The sequence below is a fragment of the Lucilia sericata genome, unplaced genomic scaffold (assembly GCF_015586225.1).
Source record: "Lucilia sericata isolate MDLA Ls3-8-SP2 unplaced genomic scaffold, ASM1558622v1 Contig000584F_arrow, whole genome shotgun sequence".
In the NCBI taxonomy this organism is placed as follows: Eukaryota; Metazoa; Arthropoda; class Insecta; order Diptera; family Calliphoridae; genus Lucilia; species Lucilia sericata.
In genome coordinates this window covers 32,084-51,070 of record NW_023994591.1, presented here as the reverse complement: position 1 = coordinate 51,070, position 18,987 = coordinate 32,084, and the positions used below count along the sequence as shown (strand labels likewise).

The window sequence follows — 18,987 nt, the reverse complement described above, 5'->3', positions numbered from 1 at the left end:
TAAAAAAATTTCTTTATTCAGTTTTTATTTTATTCGATTTTTTTTAGTTAAACACGATTAGGAACTTAACTATTTCAAGTTTTTCAATATTTCTTATCAAGTGTTAACATTTCCTTTTATTTCTGTTAATTTTACATCTTCCAGGGGAATTCTTTCAATTCACACTAAACTTAAAACAAATTTAGTCAAATCAAAACGCCGCACCATATTTGCAGACCCAAATAACCAAAATTTAATAAAAAAAAATTTGCAAAAATTTAATTATCGTAACGAAAACTAAGCATTTTAATGTTCACTGAACAATTCCTCTAAACAAAATAAACAGCGCGTAGAAAAGAAAAGACTAAAACACCAAAAATAAAGACACACGATTCCAAAAAACTAAAACAAATCAGTATGACGATGAAGTAACTCCTCGTACAAAACTGGTAGAACACATTATGAATAGTAAATTAAAAAACTGAAATCGGATGAATAAGTTGTATATAGGGATAGATAGACGACAATGACTACAAACAACAACAATTTGTTGTATATAGAGGAGAATAGGAACAACAATAATTGTGCGGGTAATGATGATTATCAACAACAGCAACAACTACACAAAAGTAAACCAAAACGGCAGCAACAAATATCAAAGAAATTGAAACTAAATACGATATGATATTGCGATTTTGAATTGATTTTTATGATAATTTTATTTATATATTTTTTTCGGTTTTTTGTTTAATTTTGCACTAACCATTCCTGTGTACCGGCTAAATGGTATATAAATCTAACGTAGAACTAGGGAAAGACATCATTTCTTTGGTGGAAACTTAAGTGTTAAGTTTAGCTCCAGTGCTGATCAGTTTCTATTCGCGAATTTAAACTCCCAAAAGTTATTTCAACAAAAGCATATCCATAAAAAATATATATTTTTTTTGTTTAAAGGATAAATCAAATAAAACGTTCAAAATCAAAATGAAATTCAGTGCTACTCTTGCTTTGGCTGTTATTGTGGGCCTCGTTGCCAGCAGCAGTGCTTTCCCAGCTCAAAAAAGTATGTGTTAAAATAAATTATTAAAAAAAAAATTACAAATTAAACTAAAAGTGTTTAAAAAAAAATATTTTACAAGTGAAAAATTTGTACATCTTGCAAACGAAACAAAATTAAACTCAAAATTGGCCAAAATTGTGAACCCATTCGGAAACATAACATATTCCTTTGATACAGAGATCATAATTAAAAAAACTTATAAAAATCTCTTAATTTTCGATAAAACTATTGATTAATTTATAATTTTTAGTTTTATAAACAATTAAGCAGCATTTGTTTAAAATTTCGGAAAAAATTTTGAACCGATATAAGCCCCAGAGAACTACATACATCCCTTTTCATAAGAACCTTAGTTTGCAACAATTTTGAGAATCAAAATTTGTTTAACAGCAACAATTCACAACACAAATTTAGGAAATAAACAAATCGGATGACGCTAAAGCTAAATTTCAGACAAATCTAAACAATAATACTGGATCAATATAGAATCTGATACGACAATAGTTTCTTAAAAATTTTACCAATGACTTATTTAGTTTTGTCTTAAATTGTTTGTCTTAAATATCAAAAAAAAAAAGACTAAAAGAAAGTCAAATTCATAAAACATTCATTCCTTAAGATAATTCCCTCGATATCTGCTAAAATTCAGTCTAAATTGTTAGATTTTGCCCCCAAAAGTTTTTTGAATAGAAAAAATAAAAAAACTTTCAAATTGTAATAAAATTTTCAATAAGAAATCTTATAATGATCCAAATTTTAAGAATACTAAAGCTTTTAAATAGTTTGTTTAAAATTATAGATCAATTGGGTCCATTTAAACCCAAAAAGGGATCAAAAATATTAAAATCTGTTCAAAGTAGTTTCAAAATTTGTCATTTCTATTAAAAAATTCCTAAAAACTTTGTGAAAATTTTAACAATTTAAAATCACAAGACCTCCCTCCTAAAGATTTACAGAAGTTCAGGACCCCTTTTCTGAAACACAACACATTAAAATAGTTGTCATTTGTATCAAAAATTTCTAAAAACTGTCTGAAAATTTCAATAATTTGTAATCACTAGACCTGTTTTTACTTTGTCTTTAAAGTTCAGAGAAGTCGTTAAAATTTTAACCCTTAATAATGAGCCTGTTAAGGGCCTTAAGGAAACAACTCAAATAATTCGCTTTTCTCAGAAAATTTCAATTTATGAGAAACTTTTTAAGAGCTAAAGCTAAGTTAAATCAAACATTTTGTAAGCTCAGATGTTCAGCAGTTCCAAATTTATTAATATCGGCCTAATTTTAAACCCCAAAAGTCGTACTTCCCCTAACAAATACTGAAAAATGCTTTTCTTAAGCTAATTTTTAATTTACCAAAAAAAGTTCAAAGAAAACTTCAACAATAAACATTAATTTTAAGATCTCTGGATCTTTTTAAGAATCTTTTTAAAAATTCTCGACAAAACGGTCAAATTTTCCACCCCAAACTTGAAACATTTTATTAAACCTTTATAAAAAGGTTAGAAAATACTTTATATCGAAAAAAATCTTCATAAATTTTTAATTTTATAAAGAAGATTCTTAAAATTTTAAAGAAATTAGAACTTTCTAATAAGCTCTCCAAGAAGGTCTTACAAATCGGGCAAATGTTACCCCCCAAACTTAAGCCAACTAGAACAAAATTTTATAAAAACGTTACCTTACAGTAAATTCTTATCTAAGGGACAGTTTTTCAATTCAAAATTGGAAGATCTCATTCGCATCTATCTGAATTTCCCAATATCTGACCGTATTAAGGGTCAAAATATATCAAAATTTCATAAATCGAAACAAAAAATCCATTTCGCCTTTAACGCCTAAAAAATTTCGGCATTTTAAAATCACTCACTCAAGTCACACCCAAAATTTTACACCCAGATGTACAAGTTTTTATCCCCACCCATGTTGTAGTACAATATGTTGCTAATTCAAATTTAAAATAACTAATTAGGAATGATTTACTACCAACGCCCTGCTCAATACTATGCTGCTCCCCAACGTATGATGTATGTTCAATATATGCATCCTTCACCACACTTTGCTCGTTCAACCCAAGGAGCTGAAGCTTTGGTAGCTGGTGAAACTGTTGCCACTGGTACCTATTTGGAAGGTACAATCAACCACCTTCAAGCTACACAACCATAATAATTCCTTACAAATATGCTTTAATTCTCAATTACAGATTGTGATCATGCTGAAGCTGATGTTACTGCCGCCGGTCCCGGTGTAGCCTTTGAAGCTCCCGCTCCCGTTGATATTGTTGCCGAACATGGTGAAGATGTTTTGAGCGAAGCTCATGGTGTTCATGCTACCCAAGCCGAAGCTGAAGCTTATCCTGTTGCTGATGAAACTGTTGCCACTTTTGAAGTGCCCGCTGATGTTGATATTGTAGCCGAAGAAAATGAAGTTTCCGATGATGCTGCTAAAGTGCCCCGTGACTTCAACTTGGATGGTGCTGATGACAGCAATGCTGCCGGTGCTGGTTTTGCCCACGAAGAAGTTGCCCATGAAGTACCCGCTGTCGAAGCTGAAGCTACCTTCGAAGTTCCTGAAGCCCCAGTTGAAGCTCCTGTTGAAGCTCCCGTCGAAGCCCCCGTTGAAGCTCCCGTTGATGCTGCTGTAGCTCATGATTTGCCCGCTCCCGCTCCCATTGCCCCCGTTGCCAAGCCCGTCAACCGTTACTTGCCCGCCAAGAAGAAGGTCTACGTTGAATTGGACCAATCTGTTGAATCCGCCGAAGATACCGGTTTAGTTGCTGCCTCCGAAGAAGCCGACGAAGAAGAAGAGGAAGAACATGTTGCCCCCGTTGCTCCTGTCACCCGTCGTCCCGCTCGTCGTCCCTCTGCCGGCAAGAAACCCTCCAAGGCCGCTCCCGCCAAGAAGGAACAAAAACCCCTTCCCGTTGGCACCTTCTTCCCCATTAACTTCGGTGGCACCAAGGGTGGCGCTATTGCCATTGCCAACTCTTTCAGCACTGGCGAAGGTGGTTCCGCTACCAGCCACGCCATCGCTTACGGTTCCCCCGATGCTGCTGCCCTCCGTGGTTGCGTAACATGCAAGAAACATTAAGTTTGACTGTTGCTAAGGCATTATTTCTCCATTTTTTTTTAAATGTAATATAAGCCATTGTTCTGTGCCCTATTATTACTGTCTTAACGACTAAACTATAGTTCTTTTTATATTTTCTATTTGAATTTTATTTTTTTTAAAAAACCTTTAAAAATGTTTTATTGATTTTATTATTTTTTTAGTCCAATTGTAAAAAAAACACGAAACCCCACAAAAAAATAAATAAAAAAATTATCCTTTAAAAAAATCTAAATGAGTTTTCAATTGAACCTCAATTATAAGCCGTTTTATAGTCGAAATGGCTTCAATTGTAGTTTCTTGAGTGATAGAAATTTTATTTAAATCGAAGATCCTTAATATCCTCAACTTTGGTTTCAAACGCATATACATACATATTTAGTAGAACAACTTTAGTTCTAGTTCAGTTCAAATTAATTCTAGTTCAGTTCTAGTTCAGTTCTAGTTCAGTTCTAGTTCAGTTCTAGTTCAGTTCTAGTTCAGTTCTAGTTCAGTTCTAATTCAGTTCTAGTTCAGTTCTAGTTCAGTTCTAGTTCTAGTTCAGTTCTAGTTCAGTTCAGTTCTAGTTCAGTTCTAGTTCAGTTCTAGTTCAGTTCTAGTTCAGTTCTAGTTCAGTTCTAGTTCAGTTCTAGTTCAGTTCTAGTTCAGTTCTAGTTCAGTTCTAGTTCAGTTCTAGTTCAGTTCTAGTTCAGTTCTAGTTCAGTTCTAGTTCAGTTCTAGTTCAGTTCTAGTTCAGTTCTAGTTCAGTTCTAGTTCAGTTCTAGTTCAGTTCTAGTTCAGTTCTAGTTCAGTTCTAGTTCAGTTCTAGTTTAGTTCTATTCAGTTCTAGTTCAGTTCTAGTTCAGTTCTAGTTCAGTTCTAGTTCAGTTCTAGTTCAGTTCTAGTTCAGTTCTAGTTCAGTTCTAGTTCAGTTCTAGTTCAGTTCTAGTTCAGTTCTAGTTCAGTTCTAGTTCAGTTCTAGTTCAGTTCTAGTTCAGTTCTAGTTCAGTTCTAGTTCAGTTCTAGTTCAGTTCTAGTTCAGTTCTAGTTCAGTTCTAGTTCAGTTCTAGTTCAGTTCTAGTTCAGTTCTAGTTCAGTTCTAGTTCAGTTCTAGTTCAGTTCTAGTTCAGTTCTTTCAGTTCTAGTTCAGTTCTAGTTCAGTTCTAGTTCAGTTCTAGTTCAGTTCTAGTTCAGTTCTAGTTCAGTTCTAGTTCAGTTCTAGTTCAGTTCTAGTTCAGTTCTAGTTCAGTTCTAGTTCAGTTCTAGTTCAGTTCTAGTTCAGTTCTAGTTCAGTTCTAGTTCAGTTCTAGTTCAGTTCTAGTTCAGTTCTAGTTCAGTTCTAGTTCAGTTCTAGTTCAGTTCTAGTTCAGTTCTAGTTCAGTTCTAGTTCAGTTCTAGTTCAGTTCTAGTTCAGTTCTAGTTCAGTTCTAGTTCAGTTCTAGTTCAGTTCTAGTTCAGTTCTAGTTCAGTTCTAGTTCAGTTCTAGTTCAGTTCTAGTTCAGTTCTAGTTCAGTTCTAGTTCAGTTCTAGTTCAGTTCTAGTTCAGTTCTAGTTCAGTTTAGTTCAGTTCAGTTCTAGTTCAGTTCTAGTTCAGTTCTAGTTCAGTTCTAGTTCAGTTCTAGTTCAGTTCTAGTTCAGTTCTAGTTCAGTTCTAGTTCAGTTCTAGTTCAGTTCTAGTTCAGTTCTAGTTCAGTTCTAGTTCAGTTCTAGTTCAGTTCTAGTTCAGTTCTAGTTCAGTTCTAGTTCAGTTCTAGTTCAGTTCTAGTTCAGTTCTAGTTCAGTTCTAGTTCAGTTCTAGTTCAGTTCTAGTTCAGTTCTAGTTCAGTTCTAGTTCAGTTCTAGTTCAGTTCTAGTTCAGTTCTAGTTCAGTTCTAGTTCAGTTCTAGTTCAGTTCTAGTTCAGTTCTAGTTCAGTTCTAGTTCAGTTCTAGTTCAGTTCTAGTTCAGTTCTAGTTCAGTTCTAGTTCAGTTCTAGTTCAGTTCTAGTTCAGTTCTAGTTCAGTTCTAGTTCAGTTCTAGTTCAGTTCTAGTTCAGTTCTAGTTCAGTTCTAGTTCAGTTCTAGTTCAGTTCTAGTTCAGTTCTAGTTCAGTTCTAGTTCAGTTCTAGTTCAGTTCTAGTTCAGTTCTAGTTCAGTTCTAGTTCAGTTCTAGTTCAGTTCTAGTTCAGTTCTAGTTCAGTTCTAGTTCAGTTCTAGTTCAGTTCTAGTTCAGTTCTAGTTCAGTTCTAGTTCAGTTCTAGTTCAGTTCTAGTTCAGTTCTAGTTCAGTTCTAGTTCAGTTCTAGTTCAGTTCTAGTTCAGTTCTAGTTCAGTTCTAGTTCAGTTCTAGTTCAGTTCTAGTTCAGTTCTAGTTCAGTTCTAGTTCAGTTCTAGTTCAGTTCTAGTTCAGTTCTAGTTCAGTTCTAGTTCAGTTCTAGTTCAGTTCTAGTTAGTTCTAGTTCAGTTCTAGTTCAGTTCTAGTTCAGTTCTAGTTCAGTTCTAGTTCAGTTCTAGTTCAGTTCTAGTTCAGTTCTAGTTCAGTTCTAGTTCAGTTCTAGTTCAGTTTTAGTTCAGTTCTAGTTCAGTTCTATTCAGTTTCTAGTTCAGTTCTAGTTCAGTTCTAGTTCAATTCTAGTTCAGTTCTAGTTCAGTTCTAGTTCAGTTCTAGTTGAATTCTAGTTCAGTTCTAGTTCAGTTCTAGTTCAGTTCTAGTTCAGTTCTAGTTCAGTTCTAGTTCAGTTCTAGTTCAGTTCTAGTTCAGTTCTAGTTCAGTTCTAGTTCAGTTCTAGTTCAGTTCTAGTTCAGTTCTAGTTCAGTTCTAGTTCAGTTCTAGTTCAGTTCAGTGTTTCAGTTCTAGTTCAGTTTTACTTCAGTTCGTTCAGCTCTAGTTCAGTTCTAGTTCAGTTCTAATTCAGTTCTAGTTCAGTTCTAGTTCAGTTCTATATCAGTTCTATTTCAGTTCTAGTTCAGTTCTATTTCAGTTCTTTTCAGTTCTAGTTCAGTTCTAGTTCAGTTCTAGTTCAGTTCTAGTTCAGTTCTAGTTCAGTTCTAGTTCAGTTCTAGTTCAGTTCTAGTTCAGTTCTAGTTCAGTTCTAGTTCAGTTCTAGTCAGTTCTACTTCAATTCTAGTTCAGTTCTAGTTCAGTTCTATTTCAGTTCTAGTTCAGTTCTAGTTCAGTTCTAGTTCAGTTCTAGTTCAGTTCTAGTTCAGTTCTAGTTCAATTCTAGTTCAGTTCTAGTTCAGTTCTAGTTCAGTTCTAGTTCAGTTCTAGTTCAGTTCTAGTTCAGTTCTAGTTCAGTTCTAGTTCAGTTCTAGTTCAGTTCTAGTTCAGTTCTAGTTCAGTTCTAGTTCAGTTCTAGTTCAGTTCTAGTTCAGTTCTAGTTCAGTTCTAGTTCAGTTCTAGTTCAGTTCTAGTTCAGTTCTAGTTCATTCTAGTTCAGTTCTAGTTCAGTTCTAGTTCAGTTCTAGTTCATCAGTTCTAGTTGTTCTAGTTCAGTTCTAGTTCAGTTCTAGTTCAGTTCTAGTTCAGTTCTAGTTCAGTTCTAGTTCAGTTCTAGTTCAGTTCTAGTTCAGTTCTAGTTCAGTTCTAGTTCAGTTTCTAGTTCAGTTCTAGTTCAGTTCTTTCTAGTTCAGTTCAGTTCGTTTTCTTCAGTTCTAGTTCAGCTCTAGTTCAGTTCTAGTTCAGTTCTAATTCAGTTCTAGTTCAGTTCTAGTTCAGTTCTATATCAGTTCTATTTCAGTTCTAGTTCAGTTCTATTTCAGTTCTATTTCAGTTCTAGTTCAGTTCTAGTTCAGTTCTAGTTCAGTTCTAGTTCAGTTCAGTTCAGTTCTAGTTCAGTTCTAGTTCAGTTCTAGTTCAGTTCTAGTTCAGTTCTAGTTCAGTTCTAGTTCATTCTAGTTCAGTTCTAGTCCGTTCTACTTCATTCTAGTTCAGTTCTAGTTCAGTTCTATTTCAGTTCTAGTTACAGTTCTAGTTCAGTCTAGTTCAGTTCTAGTTCAGTTCTTAGTCAGTTCTTAGTTCAATTCTAGTTCAGTTCTAGTTCAGTTCTAGTTCAGTTCTAGTTCAGTTCTAGTTCAGTTCTAGTTCAGTTCTAGTTCAGTTCTAGTTCAGTTCTAGTTCAGTTCTAGTTTCAGTTCTAGTTCAGTTCTAGTTCAGTTCTAGTTCAGTTCTAGTTCAGTTCTAGCTTCAGTTCTAGTTCAGTTCTATGTTCAGTGCTTAGTTCAGTTCAAGTTTTCTGTTCAAGTTCAGTTCTAGTTCCGTTCTAGTTCTGCTCTAGATTCAGTTCTTAATTCATGTTCAGTTTCTAGTTCCTGTTTCAGTTCTAATTCAGTTTTTAGATCTTTAACTATACCACCTTTGACTTCCATTCTTAAGGTTTTATATAGCTTCCTTTTTCAGACCTACTGCGGCTTTCATTCTTATATCTTTTATTAATAGTCACAATTTCGCTTTAATTCATGGATCTTTATATAGTCCAACAGAGGCTGAATCGAAGATCCTTTTATCCATTCAAACTGCGATAGAAGGGCTTTGTATAGTCCAAAATTATCATTGATCAATGAACATTATATAGGTCAATATTGACATCAACTGATGGTCTTAATTTAGTCACACTTTAGCCTAAATTCGGTCTTTTTAAAGTGGTTTAACATGAGGTTCAATAGAAGGCCCTTTTAACAGGCCAACATGAGCTTCAATCGTAGGTATTTATATTGAACGAAATAAGCTTCTTTCGTAAGTCCAAATCTATTGGAAATAGAATTTTTGTACAATGAAAAGACTTTTTTAATAATATAGTTATTTTAAAACTTTGTTCAAAAAGGAAGTTCGATCATTCTTTTTATTTAGTTTTTTGTTTTTAATAGATTCTATTAACATTCAAGGTGCAATTAGTTGTTTTTATTATTGTATATCAGAAATAATTAAAATTTTATTGTTTATTATTCTTTTCTATATAAGTTTTGTTTTATATTTTTATGTATAATATTATATATATTGACAATTTCTTAAATATTGCAATATTAACTTAAGTTCAATTTTAAATTTGTTAAATGGAAAATTTTTTTGTTTAACAAAACATTAAAGAAGATTCTGTCTCTGTTTAAAACAAGAACAGTATTAAACACTTTTGAAGGCAATATTTAAAACCAAAACGAACTAAAGAAAGAAACAAAAAAATCTATATATTGCCATAAAAAGCTTTAAAAATTAATCTTTATTTAAAAATAATTTTAAAAACATGTTTTAAAATAATAATTTTTCTACTAAATACCAAAAAGAAAATAATCTTAAATGAATTAAATATTTTTGGAAAAACACGAAAAACGAGAGAGTAAAATGGAAATTTGTTTAATGTAGATTAATTAGTAAAAGAAACGGAAATGTTTATAAGAAAACAACAAAAGTAAACACTATCAGTAACCATATTTATCTTGTAAAGAAGACATAACATCATTGGCCAAAGAGCTCAAACGTCCAGCTACTTTATGAACACCCTGGCGTACACTTTCCTTAACATCATCTAAATCAGGAGTTTGGAAATTGGCAACCGCAGTATTGTAGCCTAAAAATAAAAGCACAAAATTTTAATAAGTCCTAAAAGTAACTTTGAATTCTGTTAGATAAATACCTCTGGAACCTTGTTGTTGACTGCTACCATCGCCAAAGTAATCCGAAGATGATATGGCTCTTGAAACCCTGGAATCTAGACAAATTTGCACTAATATCCGGTTGTGATTGACTATCCGAAAAGTACTGATCTGAACCGAAACCTTTAGCACTACCGAATTTCTTTTGAGCCGCATTATCTTCATAATTATTTGAGCTTTTCTGTTGTGATGAGCTCGTCTTACGCGTATAACTACTGTCATAGCTGGTGGAAGAAGGCAACGTTGTTTTGGGTTTAGGTTTTGCCTCGGCACCATCACCGCCAGCACCACCAAACATTGATGTAATATTGGAGTGTGTTGAGCCAATAGGTTCTATGGTTTCAAAACCCATCATTTCCAATTCATGTTAGTATCGATTTTAACTGCTGCCACTGTTGGAGGAAAGTCCACTAGCTCCAGTACCGCTATTGCTTGCCGCTACCACTATACATGCTAGTCGAATAGTCATTGAAGAAGCTATCATTATCGAAGGCCGACAGTTTGTTTAGAGTCGATGAAGAATTATTGGAGTTTTTAGGTCCCGGAGCTTGTTGTATAGTCTCCATGTCACTTAAAACGGAATGGGAAATGTCGGCGCTGGAAGGTAAAAACGGTAGAATCATTAGTAAAGGCAGTTTCAAATATTTAGAATGTGGTAGGTTAGTGGTTCTAGTCCGTTTGACCGTAGACACTTGTAAATGAGCGTACTGCAGTTCCGGTGGAGTTCTATTTGGAGTTGATGTAACTTACAACCTCCATTGAAACTAACTAACTAAGTAACTGACTAACTAACTAACTAACTAAATAACTACTAACTAACTAAATAACTAACTAACTAACTAACTAATCTAACTAACTAACTAACTAACTAACTAACTAACTAACTAACTAACTAACTAACTAACTAACTAACTAACTAACTAACTAACTAACTAACTAACTAACTAACTAACTAACTAACTAACTAACTAACTAACTAACTAACTAACTAACTAACTAACTAACTAAACTAACTAACTAACTAACTAACTAACTAACTAACTAACTAACTAACTAACTAACAACTAACTAACTAACTACTAACTAACTAACTAACTAACTAACTAACTAACTAACTAACTAACTAACTAACTAACTAACTAACTAACTAACTAACTAACTAACTAACTAACTAACTAACTACTAACTAACTAACTAACTAACTAACTAACTAACTAACTAACTAACTAACTAACTAACTAACTAACTAACTAACTAACTAACTAACTAACTAACTAACTAACTAACTAACTAACTAACTAACTAACTAACTAACTAACTACTAACTACTAACTAACTAACTAACTAACTAACTAACTAACTAACTAACGAACTAACTAACTAACTAACTAACTAACTAACTAACTACTAACTAACTAACTAACTAACTAACTAACTAACTAACTAACTAACCTAACTAACTAACTAACTAACTAACTAACTAACTACTAACTAACTAACTAACTAACTAACTAACTAACTAACTAACTACTAACTAACTAACTAACTAACTAACTAACTAACTAACTAACTAACTAACTACTAACTAACTACTAACTAACTAACTACTAACTAACTAACTAACTAACTAACTAACTAACTAACTAACTAACTACTAACTAACTAACTAACTAACTAACTAACTAACTACTAACTAACTAACTAACTAACTACTAACTAACTAACTAACTAACTAACTAACTAACTAACTAACTACTAACTAACTACTAACTACTAACTAACTAACTAACTACTAACTAACTAACTAACTAAACTAACTAACTAACTAACTAACTAACTAACTAACTACACTAACTAACTAACTAACTATAACTAACTACTACTAACTAACTAACTAACTAACTAACTAACTACTAACTAACTAACTAACTACTACTAACTACTAACTAACTACTAACTAACTAACTAACTAACTAACTAACACTAACTAACTAACTAACTAACTAACTAACTAACTAACTAACGAACTACTAACTAAACTAACTAACTAACTAACTAACTAACTAACTAACTAACTAACTAACTAACTACTAACTAACTAACTAACTAACTACCTACTACTAACTAACTAACTAACTAACTAACTAACTAACTAACTAACTAACTAACTACTAACTAACTAACTAAATAACTAACAAACTAACAAACTACTACAACTAACAACTACTAACTAACACACGAACAAACTAACTAACTAACTAACTAACTAACTAACTAACTAACTAACTAACTACTAACTAACGAACTAACTAACTAACCTAACTAACTAACTAACTAACTAACTAACTAACTAACTACCTAACTAACTAACTAACGAACCTAACTAACGACTACTAACTAACTAACTAACTAATTAACTAACTAACTAACATATTCTTGGCTTGAAATCAGACAGTTTATAGTTTGTTTTTTTGCCTTAAATCAGCAATAATTTTCAGCCCGAAGTGTTTGCTTTTACATTGTTAAAATCCTCGATAGTATAGTGATAAATATCACCTCCTATTATACAGGATACGGACATATTTCAGTTTATTAGCATATTTAAAAACCTCGATAGTATAGTGATAAGTCTCCCAGTTTTTTAAGGCGGAAAATTTCCTTTGTTAAATACCTCCAATCAACTTACTTTCCTTTCAAATTAAAGCCCATGCCCAAACGTTCCATTTGTTTAGCCTTAACGGGATCGATAGACTTTAATTTGTTTTCCTGTTGCGATTGTTTCAGCGATAAATCCTGATAGGCCAAACGCATGCTAGCCACAGATTCTAGTTCCTCTTCAGCGGTTAAAGGTTTGTCAGGCACAATTGGAGCATCTTTTAATTGATTAGCCATATTGGCACGTTGTTCGATTTCAGCAAAATTTGTTTTAACTTTAGTAGCACCTAAGCCGCCTGTTTTGCGAGCACCCAACTGCAACAAATATAAAATATATAACAATTTAACAAAAATTTTTAAATTTAGAATTTAGAAAACTTACCCCAGATTTTTTGGGTTGTATTTTGCGTACTCCTATTGAGGAAGTCATGGTTTGTTGTGGTACTACCGAATTTAATAAATCTACACTAGGAGCACCGGTTAAAGTATCAGCAGCGGTGGGTTTGTCATTGGTAGACGGCGTTAAAGTCTTGACAGGTAAATCGATCTAGAAAAGTACAAAAATGTTATGAACAAAAAAACAACAACAAAATATAAATTGAACTTGTAATTTTTTTTTCTATTTTATAAAATTAACTTTAACAAAGCATGCGCTAATTTGTAATTTCTAAAAAATTTTCTAGCTAGTGCTTACGAATGTGAGAATAACGGTGAAACTTACCTTTTGCGCATTATTGCTATCGCTAGTATTATTATCGAAAAATGCATCTTTATTATCACTATGGCATTGGGCAAAGAAATCTTCCTCTTCTTTGGCATTATCATTATTTTCCAATTTTTCTGATTGATTATCCAAATAAAGCTGCTCTCCAGTTACAATAAATATTTAACAAAGTTTAATTTACAGGAATAATTGTTAATATAAACAATAATTAGTTTGTGTTGTTGTGTGTATTTTAGCAGAAATTTGATTTTCAAAAAAACAAACAAAAAATCAACATAGATTTAAAGAAATTAAAAAAAACTATTGTTAATAACAGAAACTTAAAACAAATAAAATAACAAATGCAAACAAAATTTAAAATTAAAAAACAAAGAAACAAACCATTAGAAGAAAAATTTTGCTAAAAAATATTGATTTAATAATTTCAAACTAAATTAAGAATATTTGACAGTAAGCCTCTTAGGTTTTTCCAACCATTTTCTAAAATAGTAAAAGTTATAAATAATTTACATCTATGAATCATAATTTATTACTTATAAAAGCAAATATACTCAACACCCCCCATTTCTATAAAAATTTATTTTTAGTTCAGTAAAAAAATAATAATCGTTTATTCATATTAGAACATCACACTTTAAGTGTAGACTTTTTTACACTTAATAGTCACCAAAGTGTGCATTTTAATTTTAACATTTTGTTTAATTAAAAACAGCTAAAAATGATAATTAAAATTAACAAAAAAAACCCGAGACTTGAGCGTGTGATGAATAATTATAGGAACACACAATTAAAGAAGAGTAAAATTAGCTTTTTATAAACGTCCAAATGTTATTCTCAACTGAAATATATTGAATTGAGCTAGAACTACAACTGAATTAGAACTAGAACTGAACTAGAACAGGACTACAACTGAACTAAAACTGAACTAGAACTGAATTGGAAATCAACTAGAACTGAACTAGAACTGAACTGAACTGGAACTGAACTAGAACTGATATAGAGCTGAACTAGAGCTGAACTAGAACTGAACTAGAACTGAACTAACTGAACTAGAACTGACTAGAACTGAACTAGAATGAACAGAAACTGAACTAGAAATGAACTAGAACTGAACTAGAAACTGAACTAGAACTGAACTAGAACTGAACTAGAACTGAACTAGAACTGAACTAGAACTGAACTAGAACTGAACTAGAACTGAACTAGAACTGAACTAGAACTGAACTAGAACTGAACTAGAACTGAACTAGAACTGAACTAGAACTGAACTAGAACTGAACTAGAACTGAACTAGAACTGAACTAGAACTGAACTAGAACTGAACTAGAACTGAACTAGAACTGAACTAGAACTGAACTAGAACTGAACTAGAACTGAACTAGAACTGAACTAGAACTGAACTAGAACTGAACTAGAACTGAACTAGAACTGACTAGAACTGAACTAGAACTGAACTAGAACTGAACTAGAACTGACTAGAACTGAACTAGAACTGAACTAGAACTGAACTAGAACTGAACTAGAACTGAACTAGAACTGAACTAGAACTGAACTAGAACTGAACTAGAACTGAACTAGAACTGACACTAGAAACTGAACTAGAACTGAACTAGAACTGAACTAGAACTGAACTAGAACTGAACTAGAACTGAACTAGAACTGAACTAGAACTGAACTAGAACTGAACTAGAACTGAACTAGAACTGAACTAGAACTGAACTAGAAACTGAACTAGAACTGAACTAGAACTAGAACTGAACTAGAACTGATCTAGAACTGATCTAGAACTGACTGAACTAGAACTGAACTAGAACTGAACTAGAACTGAACCTTAACTGAACTAGAACTGACTGAACTGAACTGGACTGACTAGAACTGAACTAGAACTGAACTAGAACTGAACTAGAACTGAACTAGAACTGAACTAGAACTAGAACTGAACTAGAACTGAACTTAAACTGAACTAGAACTGAACTAGAACTGAACTAGAACTGAACTAGAACTGAACTAGAACTGAACTAGAACTGAACTAGAACTGAACTAGAACTGAACTAGAACTGAACTAGAACTGAACTAGAACTGAACTAGAACTGAACTAGAACTGAACTAGAACTGATCTAGAACTTAAATAGAACTGAACCATAAATTAAACCGGAATCTGATCTGTAACATGTCTAGAACTAACTAAAACTGAACTAGAACCGAATTAGAATTGAAAATTATTTAACCATGTTCAAATCTCCTCTAATGGTTTGTATACTTGCTTAACTTGTAACAAATTAAAAACAAACAACTTTTCATTAGCAAAGATTTATCCTCCCCACCAAACCTACCTTTGTACCATGTATTTTCATGGCCTGTTGAGCCATACCGGCCAATTTATCGCGATACAATTGAGCAGCACGTGAATTATACTTTTGCTGAGCATCCGTAGTGGTGCAATTATGTTGACGGAAGAATTGAGCAGCATTTGCATTGCCGCCCAATTGCATTTGACGCAATTGCAGCCAAGTCCAGTTAGTGTCTAGATTTGTGGAACGCACAAAAGTCAAATGGACACCCAAACTGCGATGAACGGCAGAACAATCGATGCAAATGAAAACGCCATATGTAACGGTAGACCAGGTGGGGGCCTTGGCACCACAATCGAAACACGCCTAAATGAGGTAAATAAACAAATTAGCAAATAGAATAAATTAAGCTAGAAGATAACAAAGTAGTTAAAAAAGTTAACATAGTTAACATTAACATAATTAACGCTTCCTTTTTATTGCTGATAAATGAATTAAACTTTCAGGGCTTTAAGTTTATTGCCCTCGTTTTGTTGGTTAAGGACGTCATCAGTTTTTTTCTTTTTTGCGTGTGTGTTTTTATTTTAAACTCCCTTATCTTTTACCTTTTTTATAAATTTAGGCAAAATCTATAAATTTGTTTTATTTGCAAATTTTTTGTTTTACCTTGTTCGCTGCCTGTGATCTTAAACGTGCAAAAACTGCCTCAATTTCTTGTTTCGTAGGACCTGTTGTTGAACTTGCCATGATTTTTCGTTTTTCTAATTCTTTTTTTAATATTTAGCACAATATTTTTGCTGTGCTTTAGCTAATTAATTGGGCTTTTTGAAGAGGTTTTTTTGGGTTGGAGTTTTTTCGTTGTTTTTGTTTGATAAAAAAAAATAAGAAAGACACTTTTTGTTGTCGTAAAAATGTTGCGTTGTTGTTTATTTAGTTATTTTATATTTATGTTTTAAACTTTATGGAATAATTACAAAAATTCTTGAACGTTTTGCTAAAATATTAAATAATTAAATTTAATTTTTATTTCTTTTCGTTTTCCTTCCTATTCTCTTGTTTCTTGGTAAAATTTTGACGTGTGTTTTTTAAACTTTTGTTTTATTCCAAAATTCCACGTTCACAACTGGAATGCAATAAAATGTCAAATAAGAATGACACGCAAAGTGCTGCCAAGTTTGCATTTTTATTTTCATTTGCCAATGTAAACAGCTGGAAGTATCAGCTTGAAAAACGTTAACAAATTTAAATTGAACTAGATCTGAAAAATACAACAAGAACTGAACTAGAACTAGAATTGAACTAGAACGGAACTAAAACTATAATTGAACTTAAACTCGACTTGAACTGAAAAAGAACATAACTAGCAATGAACTAAAACTTAACAAGCAATTAACTAGAAATTAACTGGATCTGAACTAGAACTGAAAAACAGAACAAGAACTGAACTAAAACTAGAATTCAAGTAGAACTAAAATAGAACTTAACTAGCAATGAACTAGAACCTAACAAGCAATTACCTAGAACTGAACTAGAACTAACGGAACTTGAACTGAAATAGGACTGAAGTAGAACTGAATTAAAAAGATTTAGAACTGAACTAGACGGAAATAGAACTGAACTCTAGAAATGAACTAGAGTTGAACTAAAATTAAAACAAAACTGATTCAATTTCATAAAAATATAAAATAGTAATTATAAGTTTTTCACTTCGAGTTTTTTTACAAACTTTATTAAAACATAATAACGTCAACAAACAATCAATTTAAAAATTAAACCCCTTAAGGTGTCTTTGCCTTATTACCACCTCTCGATACTGTGGCTATACTTTCCGGGTCCTGCAACAAAACTAAACGTACAAAAGCCAAATTCAACAACAAAGTTTGTCCCAGAAACTCTCTAAAATATCTTGGTGACTTGGAAAACATCTGTCTCAATTCGTTGGGGAATTGTACACGACCTGAGAAATTCAATTCCAATTCTTTTGGCTGTTCTACCAATTCAGATTTCGAATCCTCTTCATCCGTCACAATATCATTCATTTCGTTGGTATTATAAAATGTACGCATCATATTTATTATGGTATCTTCGGAAGACACTCTTTCCGTGCCCACTAAATGATTGAAAAGACGGGCTGTTAAAAATCTACGTACATAGAAGACATTGGGTAAATATTTGCTTTTTTTGTCCAAATCAATGTCACCATAATCTTTTAACTCGTTATTTCTCGAAGCCAAAGCATAACCCATAATGGCGGTAACTTGAGCCTTTTGTATATTAATATTTTGCTGTTCCACACTGCCGGGATTATTGCTAGCCTGAGCCATTTGAGGATTTTCAAAGAGATAACAGTCGGCGGCAGGTATCAAATGATTTACATACAAACATCGTTGTATTAATTCATTTAAATGTAACTTTTTCTCGGAAATTTCATGATGTGCCCAATGGGTTAACAAACAAGGAGCATTTACTTCGGCACCGGGAACATCTAGTCGAGCCCAGGTTATACTATTTACACCAATTCTTACTGAAACACAAGATTTAATGGACTCCCTTTGTTCACCCTCCAAAGCGGGTGTTATAAAGGGAGCTGTTCTAGCCTTAGCCGTTTGACCTAAATCCACTTCATTGATTTTAGGTTCTTGCAGCAAACTTTGATAGAATTTATCAGCTACTTTAAGACCAAAACCTTCTATAGAGAATATATCATTTAAATGCTTTAGCAAACCATTACGCATACGAAAGGCTAAAAGTTTATTGGCTCTAGCCTTGGAGATGTCATAGCTGGGGAAAGGAATCAAATATTTTTAGAAATTTATTGAAAATTTGTATGTAATGCAAACTTACTTTAGTAATTCATTTAAATTATAGTTATTTATACTTTTTAATATCTTTTGTTGTTGTTCTGTATTATATTTCAACATAAATTCATTAACTCTATTGACATGCTTGTTTTCCACAGATTGCGGCTCTTCCTCTACTAATTTTTGAGCAGTTGTGTGAAGTTTTCTGTTGTTTAGTGGTTTATATTGATTAAATCTTTTGATTGTTGTTTGTTTTATAAAATTTCTTAACATTTTTATGTGATAATTTTTAAAATTTCAATAATTTATTTTATAATATGTACTTGTTTTTTTTAGAGAAAATAAAATGTGTTTTGATTGAGAAAAAATGTAAATAAAAAACAGCTGCTTGCTACGTTTTCTTTGCTATGTCAGGGTTGTATTAAAAGTTATTGAATTCTACAGGGTTTGGAATTTTAAGTATAAATAATGTCAAAAATATTGGCGTTACTTTATTAGCCCAAACTGTTTACTATTAATAGTACATTAGAACGTATATTTTTCTCTAATAAGAACGACACAAAAAGTGCTGCCAAGTTTGAATAATCTATTAATTGAACTAGAACTGAATTTGAATCTTAACTGAATTAGACATGAACTAGAACCTAATTAGAACTGAACTAGAAATGTTTATATAACAAAGAACTCGTTGATTTTAATTACCCTTAAAATACCTTCAAAATTCCATACAAATATTGGCGTGCTGATTTTTACTTTAAGAGTTAACCG

General features: G+C 32.3%; 3 protein-coding genes across 4 annotated transcripts; 1 reads left to right on the top strand and 2 right to left on the bottom strand.

Annotated features, from left to right (window-relative positions):
* The first annotated feature begins 796 nt into the window (after positions 1 to 796).
* On the top strand, positions 797 to 4,315 carry LOC119606429 (skin secretory protein xP2). Of its 2 annotated transcripts, XM_037959942.1 has the most exons (3): positions 797 to 1,042; positions 3,009 to 3,167; positions 3,240 to 4,315. In XM_037959942.1, exons 1-3 carry the CDS (start codon positions 964 to 966, stop codon positions 4,124 to 4,126), a joined length of 1,125 nt encoding a protein of 374 aa, XP_037815870.1. In that variant the 5' UTR covers positions 797 to 963; the 3' UTR covers positions 4,127 to 4,315. The 2 variants fall into 2 exon arrangements, with proteins under 2 accessions (XP_037815870.1, XP_037815871.1); XM_037959943.1 differs by lacking the exon at positions 3,009 to 3,167 and having other exon boundaries at positions 804 to 1,042.
* Positions 4,316 to 9,350: 5,035 nt separating this feature from the next.
* On the bottom strand, positions 9,351 to 16,514 carry LOC119606428 (ADP-ribosylation factor GTPase-activating protein 2). Its single transcript, XM_037959940.1, is given in 9 exon segments — positions 9,351 to 9,663; positions 9,730 to 9,793; positions 9,795 to 10,193; positions 10,195 to 10,345; positions 12,435 to 12,718; positions 12,786 to 12,950; positions 13,125 to 13,265; positions 15,461 to 15,784; positions 16,085 to 16,514. Coding segments are annotated over 9 exon segments (1,758 nt in total). The 5' UTR covers positions 16,166 to 16,514; the 3' UTR covers positions 9,351 to 9,514.
* A 599-nt stretch (positions 16,515 to 17,113) lies between these two features.
* On the bottom strand, positions 17,114 to 18,563 carry LOC119606433. Its single transcript, XM_037959948.1, has 2 exons — positions 18,263 to 18,563; positions 17,114 to 18,199 (listed from the first exon to the last, which is right to left on the bottom strand). The coding sequence occupies exons 1-2, from the start codon at positions 18,490 to 18,492 to the stop codon at positions 17,197 to 17,199; spliced, it is 1,233 nt and encodes a 410-aa protein (XP_037815876.1). The 5' UTR covers positions 18,493 to 18,563; the 3' UTR covers positions 17,114 to 17,196.
* Positions 18,564 to 18,987: the final 424 nt, after the last annotated feature.